Source organism: Geosmithia morbida (genome assembly GCF_012550715.1).
Source record: "Geosmithia morbida isolate 1262 chromosome Unknown scaffold_26, whole genome shotgun sequence".
NCBI lineage: Eukaryota > Fungi > Ascomycota > Sordariomycetes > Hypocreales > Bionectriaceae > Geosmithia > Geosmithia morbida.
The window spans coordinates 1-9,380 of NW_023336213.1; the positions used below are offsets into that span (position 1 = coordinate 1).

Here is a 9,380-nt window from a genome sequence, read left to right on the forward strand (position 1 = left end):
GAGAGAGAGAGAGAGAGAGAGAGAGGCAAAGTGTGCCGTTGGGTGCAGAGGCCAGCTGGCAGATTTACTAATGCAGTGAATCGGAGTCACAGTTAGCTCCAGGGTTCGTACCTTCTTCATTCTTTCCCGCACCCCGTCGACTGGCTGCGACCACCCTGCACCTTTCTGATTCTCCAGGTGGGCCGTCTGCAGTGCTTATTCCAGCTCCTCGGTCCATACCGACATTCTGGTAATCTGTACTTTACTAGTATGGATATTTTGATTTATTACAGCACACGGCCAAGCTCACATATTGCCAGGCCCCATCAACATCTAAAGTATAGTAGATCTTGCGAAAACAAATACTTCTTTCTTTTTCAGCGTCCCTTCCTGTCTCTCGAGGGATTCATGCTCCAACATGGGTGTGCGTGCCGCTGCCTAGGGGCCAGTCTTTTTGTCAAGGTCAGGAGAGGCTCCAGGCTCCAGCGCCCCCTCCCCCCCCGGAGCATCATAGATTCATACCTCCTAAGCGGCGTATGTTATACTCACCCTCTTTTCGGTGATACCTTTACCTCCTCGCTTCTCTCGGCTGTCCATCCCTCCTTTGCAGTGTCCGAGCGTTTCCTTCCTCGGGTTCCTGACTCTTGATCCTCTGCCTTGTCGGGTCCTTGGCAAGTTTCTCCCGCATGCGTAGTCCTACTCGTCCTCGTACTCTGCCCATGTTAGAGCTGCAGCCCTCTGAAGACTCTGCTCATCGATGATGATGTCGCCTTCGCCGGCGGCTAGGTCGGGCAGTCGGAGGAAACGTAGATTGAACTCGAGGACTAAAGGAGCGCCGGACACCTTATACTCTAGCGGGCATCCTGTAGCTTCTCGAATCGTTATTGCTTGTCGAAGGATAGGTGCAAGATCACCCTGGGCGAAGCGAGTCGTTGTCGCACCTGGACGTTGGACAGCCACGGGCCCTTCGGCGTACTTTTCAACCAAGATGCTACGGTTATTTCGGTAGAGCTTGACCAGGATCACGATCTTGACAGCATGCTCCGACTCGTGAAACCATAGGCGCATTACCGTCCTCAGGCTCTCGAGCGACTGTGAGCGGCCTACCTCGATCGCGAGGGTAGGCCACCTGCGTAGCTTGCCCCCTGCGAGTATAGCGGCGCCGGTGTAGTCTCCCTCTTTGGCTACGCCGCTTGGCGCTCTGTGAGTCGCCGCCTCCTGAGTGTGCCAGCTCTCATCGACGTTCATCCGTATCATCTCTCTGTCGATTGCGGCGTGGATGAGGTTGTGAAAGCTCTCGTGTGCTTCCGTAGGCACTGTGACAAAAAAGTGGGCCTCGATCCTTGTTTGGCTGGTAGGTGAATCTGATATGAGAGGACTCGCCCCTCTCCTCATCGATCTTGGTGAATTGTTTCGGAGAGACATTGGTGAAGATCAAGAAGTCCTCTTCATTATCAGCTCGGTTCGCCAATGTCTCGAAAAGCGTCACGACGTCGATATATGGCGTGGGTGAGGAGGCATCCATTCTGTCTTGCGTGTATCTCTTGGATCCGGTGATGAGCAGAGTATCGAGGAGGAATCGTCGGGAATGATCTGAATGGACGAGTCGCTAGGGCTGGTGAGGTGGGTGAGGTTAGAAGGAAGGTTGGTAGGAAGGAGGGTGTAAGCCATGTCGTGGTTTGTTGTCACGTTATCGGTTATAGAGGTACCCCTTCCTAAGGAGGTGGCCACTTCTTCCTCCAGACCTCAACGCTGAGGATTCCACGAGGCTGGGAAAGCTGCTCTCGTTCTCAGCTATCTGCGAGGGAAGCAAGGCGAAGCGCAAGCACTGCCCATGGCGTCTAGAGGCCGAGTGTCTCTCCATCCGAGTATGCCCAGCTTGGTGCTCATAGACCCAAGCCGGGCGGCCATTGGGAGCGGAAAGAAGAACTGCACAGCAACGCCAGCCCCTAGTGGCACCGTCATCAGACAAGGTCGTCTCTATCTCGAGGATTTCAATCTGCCATCACTGCCTCTATACCGTGATGTAGGTAACAGCCCTTACATCGTCGACTTGTATCATACGATAACTCTCAAGCGCATCACATAGAGTCGCCTAGATCGCTCGGCTTCACATGTTGCCTGTCGAACTGATGAAGCCAGGGGAAAATTAGCAGCTACCGCCCTGCACAGGTAACCGCATGAGTAGCGGGATGAATATATTAAGTGTCCTAAGCTAAGATCATGTTCGCCAGCCATGTCGGCATTTTTCGCACGCACCAACCACATCAAACCGTGGTCTCGCGTCAATGGTCGTTTGCTAAATCAATCTCGCTAGACTCGCGCGGTGTTCAAAGCGATACAGCAGGCCGATAGGTACAGTTTCTTGGCCATGCCTGTAGCTTCGATGTCCACCTCTTGGGATTGGTGAGCGCCTGATGCGAAAACTAGGGGGTGTATCGTGAGAGCAACCGTACAGAAGAAAAGGATGATACTTGGAGGATGGAAGTTGGGAGTACATCTGATTCCTCTAGAAGCAGGGTCGAACTATGACCCAGACTGGCACAAGTGACCAGGATCTAGAGGAATCAGAAAGCTGCGCCCGTGGTAGCATCACACACATTCCATTTGGCATAATAACATCTTCTCTGGGCTTGTATCCCTCCCTTTTGGGTATACGCCCCTTTTGAGTAGTAAATATCGGTTGCTTCCCTCCTCTTCCATGCTTGAACAAACAACGTAACATTTGACAACGCCTTGACGAAATAAACGAGTCCGGATGGATAAAAGAAAATATAAAGAAGAACAGATGAAAAAAAAAAAGCTTCCACGGCTGCTACGGTCTGTGGTTCCGTACTCCATGGTAATAATATATAATGAAAAAAAAAACGTATAACATGAATGAACGCCCCATCCAGTTGGTCGGTTAGGTCGTTCTCAGCAGGCGGCGGATAGTAATAGTACCTCTCTCTGACCAGCTTCATCTCGGGGGTCCACCATCCCCCGGCTTCCACTGAGACGTAGCCCATCCCGTCTCGTAGTTTCGCGGCTGCATAGGAATCCACTGTCCCGTCCTCGGATCCTGCTCAAACGTAGGGCCGCTGTATCCCGATGGCGGAGGATGCGACGGGTGCTGTGACGGGTGGTGCGATGCGTGCTGAAGCGGCGGCGGCGGCGGCGGCGGCGGCGGATGATGATGGTGTGGCGATGGCCCCCCTCCTCCCTCGATCGACCGTAGCGGAGGTAGTCTATCCGAGCCCCCCAATCCCATCATCCCCGCAGGTCCAGCGGGGCCTGTCGGTCCCGATGGAGAGGAAGCGGGCAAGGGGAGCGGCGGACCGTACGTGGTGGACCCCTGAACGGGCGTGTGAGCCGCCGACGTCGCGGCCGACGGCGTCCCGTACGGCGGAACAGACGTCTCGGACCTGTCTTCTAGCAGTCGGGGACGTTGCGCAGGTCGCCGCTGCCGGTCCATGAGGGAGTCCTCGCTGCTGTACTCGCGCAGCGAGGTGTGCACTATGCGCTGCTGGAAGACCGGGCTGGGTGGGCCGGAGGCGAGGTCGGCTATGGACGGCGTCGCGCGGATAATATCGCGCAGGCGGTTGCGGTCGTCTCTGTAAAAGTCCCGCTGGGCCGTCATCTCCTCGGCGTGGAGCTCCATCTCCTCCCTCTGCTCGCGAAGGTTTTGCAGCTGCCGTGCGCTCTCCTCCTGCATGGCTTTCCGCTTGCGGCGGTGCCGTGTCGATGCCTTTGCGTTCCTCTGTCGCTTCTCGTCCGCCTTCTTCGACGCCTGCGAGTAGTCCACGTGGATGGGGATCGGGGCACCGCTTCCCGGCAGCGTCATGAAGGCCTGCTGACCCTCGCGAGCCATTCCCGCTGCTGCGCCGAACCCAGATCTCTGCTGCTGTGCGTCTTCGACCCACGTCGGCGGTCCCAGCTCCCCGATGGGCGTGCCTTCCGCCGACGACGAGGCTGGCGGGAGCTGCGGTCGGCCGTACCCTTCCGGGTGGTGCTGCCTCGGGGGACCGTGTACGGGCGAGAGGGCTGCCCGGCCGTGAAGGTCTGCGAGATGCCTAGGAGTGTGGGGGACTGGTGAGCCAGCGTGGGGAGGGGCCACGGTAGGTTGAGAGAACGATCGCGGCATCGGTGCCGGTGGCAGATGGGGCGTTTGCGCGCCTCCTAGGGGGTGTCGACGGCCCGTGGGAAATCTTCCTTGCGCATCGTCTTGGTCTGGCTCGAAGGGTCGTTTGGCGGGTGATGCGCTCGGGGTCCGCGGTGCTTGTCGGGAGGCTGGTTCTCGGAGAGGCGCTCCCATAAAGCTGGTGGTCGATACTCGAGTCATCCTCGGGCTTGCAAATCGTCTCGGGTTTACCGCCTCGTGGGCTGCATAGCTCTGATGCGCCTCCCTCTGGGCGTCAGGTGCCCCTCGATGCGCTGAAAAGGATACGAGGGGCAGGGCCGGGGCCCTCGGCTGTGACTCAGCGTCATCTTGTCCTTGAAAATAGGGGACGGGTAAGGCATGGAGGGGTTTGGGGGGGGACTGTGACGCGTCCCCACGCCCTCTTGTGCGGGCAACGTGTAATGACGGCCCTCCGGCGGGCAGAAATCGAGGCTGCTCTGCCGAGTTGAGAATGTTGGCAACACCAAGCACCCTCGATGGAGGAAGCTGCTGAGGCTGGTGGAGCTCCCCGCCGGGAGCAGCAGGGTGGACTATCGATTCCGGCCCATGGTAGTGACCATTCCCCCCTTCGCTGGGCTGGGTCGCCACTACTCGTGCGGCACCGGTAGACTGGGAATCTTGATCACGGTGCGGAGGTGCGCCTGCGGTTGTGTGGCTGGGAGTGACGGGTACCGGAGGAGCACCCTTTTCCGACATCGAGACCCGATCCCCTTTGACTTTTCGGTCGACAGGGCTGCAGCATTGAGCCTTGCCGACTCCAGGGGGTGTGCGGTGCAGGCCTTCGTTCCTAAGCGAGGGCAGGGCGAGGGCAGCCGAGGGACAGTTGGGCGTGGGTGGCGTCCCGGGAGAGGCCGGACTCGTGGCGGTTGTGACTGAGTCGGTGATGATGGATTCTGGGCTTCCCCTTCCAGAACACGCCTGCTGCCACAGGCCAGACGATGGGGAATCCAGGATGAGGGCTTCTACCAGGCAGGAGGGGACAAGCTGGGCTCCAAAAGACCCAAACCGTCCCGTTCTGCTGCGAACTCGTGGTAGTAGTACTCGTGGTAGACTCAATCAAGCCGAGGGTGGGGGGCGGGGAGAGAATGGGAATGCCTCGGTCCTCCTCCTCTTGCTGACCTGTAGATAGGGAACATATATCAGCATCAGAGTCTCTGTTCATACAGTCGTGTTTCTCCAAGTCCGGGTCTAGGACGGTTTGTCGGTTCCTTACCACGCACGTGCTGCGGACGAAAACCGGAGTGGCAAGTGACGTGCCTTTTAACAAGAGGTCGTGAGAAGTGATTCCGATCTGCGTGAACTTGGCGTCGTTTCGTCGGGCTCTTGTGCCAGATATATGCAAGAGTGTGGGACCCCCAGAAACAATACGCTAATAGGTACTATTACACGACCAGGGTGACAGGGCCAGGCAGGTTTGAGAAATGATGCGCGCGAGTGCTTTCACCACCAGGTCGACAGCCGAGTTACCTGCGGGCGTTTAGGGGGGGGAGAAGGCTGGTGCTGCTGCTGAAGGGGGCGGTGGTGGGAGAAGCGGACGGGTGTGGTAGCTACACTGTGACAGACTGCGTCAGATGCGACCACTCATACTCCCCGAGAAGATCCTTGGCAAGTGAATGGCCAGGAAAGCATCTAGAGTCGCTCCAAGAGCCCCGCTGTTGCCGGTCAGACCGGACAGGGACCGACTGTCGCAAAAGTCGGCTCGACTGGCTCCCCCGGTTGTCTTGGGTCTTCGAGAGAGACGCTCGTATAGAAGAAGCGCGGAAGTGGACCGACCTCGCTTCAAGAACAGGACCTACCTAGCCTCTGCTGGCCAAGAAGAAGGGAAGCCCGGGATGCGAAAGGATCCAGAGGCTGGTAGAGTCGGTATTCGGCAGACCGCGCCTCGGGGGGTTAAGCCAAGACTATCAATCGACAAGGAGATTCTGACGGCGGCAAGGATGACTATCACTGACGGCACCTCCCAGCAAGCGCCAACGCAACCAGAATGAGAGGTGAGGAGAGGTGAGGAGGGCGATGGTGAAGAAAAGGGCGTAGTCGAAGACAGAGAGACCAGAGAAGTTGTGTAGTGAGGGCAAGCAGCCGACGGTGAAGAGGAACGGTAACAAGACAGGAACCAGGAACAAGCCTAGCAAAGGGAAAGACTCAGTAAAAAAAAAAGTTTAGACCGGGGATCGCGTGGGGGAGAAGATGAAGGGGAGGGAGGGGTGGCGGAGCGAGCAGAATACAGCCCCGTCCAGTAATAAAGGATTGTAAACGAGGCCGGGCGATGGACTGTGAATAGGAGCGCGACCAGTGATGAGCAGTTGACGATGGTTTACTATCGGAACTTCAAGAGGAAGAGGCTCTCTAGACGAGGACATTAAATTTTGCCATGGCCTCTAGGATTGTCCCCAGGTTGGGACTCGTAGTGTGTAGCATCATAGACAAAGTCTTGCTTCGGGTCTCGTCCCCATGCTTTTATGTGTACTCATACTCCGTAAGTCAGCTAGAAATTGGGGAACTTGGTAGAGACAGGGATCGGTCGACGTGGAGACAGGGGTTATTCGTATGCCTCGTAGTCCGTAGACTGTACGTACTGTAGTAAAGGTAGGTACGATTTACCACGTTACTCTGTAGTGCTATGTAAGTACGAGTACTTGTACTCTCCACCTAAGCTGGCTAGGGTTAAGTGATGATGACATGGGGACGGGTTGTTAGTTCAGGCCCCATCAGCATGGCCGCGACTGGCCCTACCCTGCGACTATGTCGTAAAAGGACCCGTACTCTGCACGCATAAGTACTCCATCGGTAGTGTATTATCGTGGTAGGCGTGTCTATTTTTCGTAGGACAGGTACCCACCAGTCTGGTTGCTGGACAGGTGATGAATGACGATGGACTGCCGTTGGCGCCGAGTTCGGTTCGGGCAAGGTTTTTTGGACCTGTCCTCCCCCCCCCCCCTCTCTCCCCTTTTTGCTGTTCCTTCTCGAGATATTACCTTGCCTTTTTCTTCCCTCGTCACCACGCACAAATTGTCGACGAGGGCCGATCAAAGAGTTGTCAACAGGGTGTAGACCTCTCGTTAGCCAGAATAGACGCCGTGTCAATGTCGAGTCAGACTCCGGTAACAAGCATGTCTTTTCTTCTTCTTTTTTTTTCAATGACCATCAGGAGGATCGAATGGCCCACGCCTCGAGGAGAGTGAGGTGGAGAGAGATGTGGTCGTTCTGGTAGAGAAAGATTGTACTGGTGGTTGTAGATGAGAGAGGTATGGAGTACTCACGTAAAGGATCTGCCGATGGGTGGTGCTCGGATCTGCGCCCAGGTTTTCAATAAGCTGTCAGCTATTATTACTACCAGTAATTCATGCAAGTGCGTCTAGTCAATTGAGTAACACACAACATACTATACTGGTATGAAGTAATAGTGGTCAGCCTACCCAACGCTAAAAATAATACGTCGTAATAATCATACCCGTCGCGCAGTCCTCTAGAACGCACACACAGAGTACGTAGGTAGTCAAAATCCATACATGATTGCAGGATGCTGCTGCAGATGGCTATTTGTTGCAAGGGGCGCAGGCGGCCCCTGTCAATGAAAGAAGAAAGGTAGAGAGATAGAGGAGCCGTGCCTGAGAGTGAGCACAGTCTCGATGCTCAGAAGCATGCCACACAAAGACTGGGGACGTATGTATGAGAGAGAGAGCGAGAGCACTACACGTATGGACAGTCAGTCAATCGTATGCGTGGTAGCGTCAGAGGGGAGGGTGGGTAGGGGCGGTCAGCAGGTGGCTAGGACTCGAAAGGAGCTCCAAGGCCCAAAGCTAAGGGACTACGAAAACCCCTTTCTCCTCTTCCACGAGGGCGGCGATATGGATTGGGCCTCTCTGCACTAGAGCAGTGTAAGATGGGGTATGCGTGGGAACCACAGCCCACTCTTGTCGACGAGGGGTCCATGGAGCAGCTGCCACGAGGAGCGAAGGGGGGGGGGGGGGGCGGATCTCAGGGAGGGATGGGAGAAGAGGGAAGAGAGAGAGTATTGCCTACCAGCATGCTTGCTTGGGCTGGGCCCAGCTGGCTGGCTGGCTAGTTAGCTGGACGGACAGTCGGTCGGATTGATAGTCGTGTTGCTGTTCGCCATGGCCTGCCACGATAGAAAGAATAACATGGCATGCCGCTACAGCAATAAGCAGACCTCGCAGAGAGCCGAAGCTTCATGGGTGGTGCCAATGCGGACGACGTGGTACTGTATGCATACCCAAAGCGACGGGCAGCCAGCGGGGCAGATGTCCATACGCATGATGTACGTACTGATGGCACACTATTCCGTAGTAGAATATGTGATCTACCGCCGACGCTGGGACAGGGCTGTTTGTCCCGGTGCTCGTAATGACAAGTACGCTGTAATACTGCCAGTATTACGGAGTATACTGGCAAGGAATTATGGAGCTTTCACCGTATCCTAGGAGCACTTTCTGCTCTGGTCTGGGAGTGAGAGGGAGCGAGAACATAGTCTGAGAGCGGGGAGGCAGGAACCTGTTGCGCGTTGGCCGCCCGCTCTTTCCTATTTCTTTTTTTCTTCGCAAGCCCCCACACCGTCTTGATGGGCCACCACAATCACCTACTTTCGATTTGATTTTAATGAACGGCCATATCATGTTGCAGGGTGTAATAAAAATGGTGGTGATGGATACCACCCCCGTAATAATAACATGTTATGATTTCTACAGCCATGATAACTTTAGATACGACGTAGTAATTCCCTTGCGCATCTCGAGGGGAGGGGGAGGGAGGGATAGGGAGGAAGGAGCAACGACCATGGGGGGACTTGAGATGGAAACTGTCCACGATGGGGAAAGAGCGACCTTGAAGTTGACGGGTGCCGCATGTCACACAGGCGAAGCCATGTGCGACCTGCCAGGGGCCCCCGAAGCCACAAGACTCCCGTCGTATGGCGAAGTCTAGTCGTAAAGACCAACTGCCGGGGCCTTCAGGGCTGTAGTACCCGCTATAGTATTATTGCCATGTATGTACGTTGCGGCCGAGTGCTATACATTCAGTAGCAATGCACCGCCGTGTTACTGTCGTACGGGTACAGATTACAGCGTACATGTACGTACAATACCATGTCGCCACAGTACGGAACCAGAATTACGGCGTGATATGATGTCTCCTGTCGCGCGACCACTGCACATTTCGGCGTAAGGCAATCAGCGGGGAGGCAGGAACATGTTCAACGCACGCGACGCACGGGCTGCAGGTGTCG

General features: G+C 55.9%; 2 protein-coding genes across 2 annotated transcripts; both read right to left on the reverse strand.

Annotated features, from left to right (window-relative positions):
* Window positions 1-675: 675 nt before the first annotated feature.
* On the reverse strand, window positions 676-1,890 carry GMORB2_4778 (uncharacterized protein; the record flags this gene model as incomplete). Its single annotated transcript, XM_035466752.1, has 2 exons — window positions 676-1,295; window positions 1,809-1,890. 2 exons carry the CDS (start codon window positions 1,888-1,890, stop codon window positions 676-678), a joined length of 702 nt encoding a protein of 233 aa, XP_035317911.1.
* A 1,048-nt stretch (window positions 1,891-2,938) lies between these two features.
* Window positions 2,939-5,284, reverse strand: GMORB2_4779 (uncharacterized protein; the record flags this gene model as incomplete). Its single annotated transcript, XM_035466753.1, has 4 exons — window positions 2,939-3,059; window positions 3,303-4,031; window positions 4,545-5,122; window positions 5,273-5,284. The coding sequence occupies 4 exons, from the start codon at window positions 5,282-5,284 to the stop codon at window positions 2,939-2,941; spliced, it is 1,440 nt and encodes a 479-aa protein (XP_035317912.1).
* Between the last annotated feature and the right edge of the window lie 4,096 nt (window positions 5,285-9,380).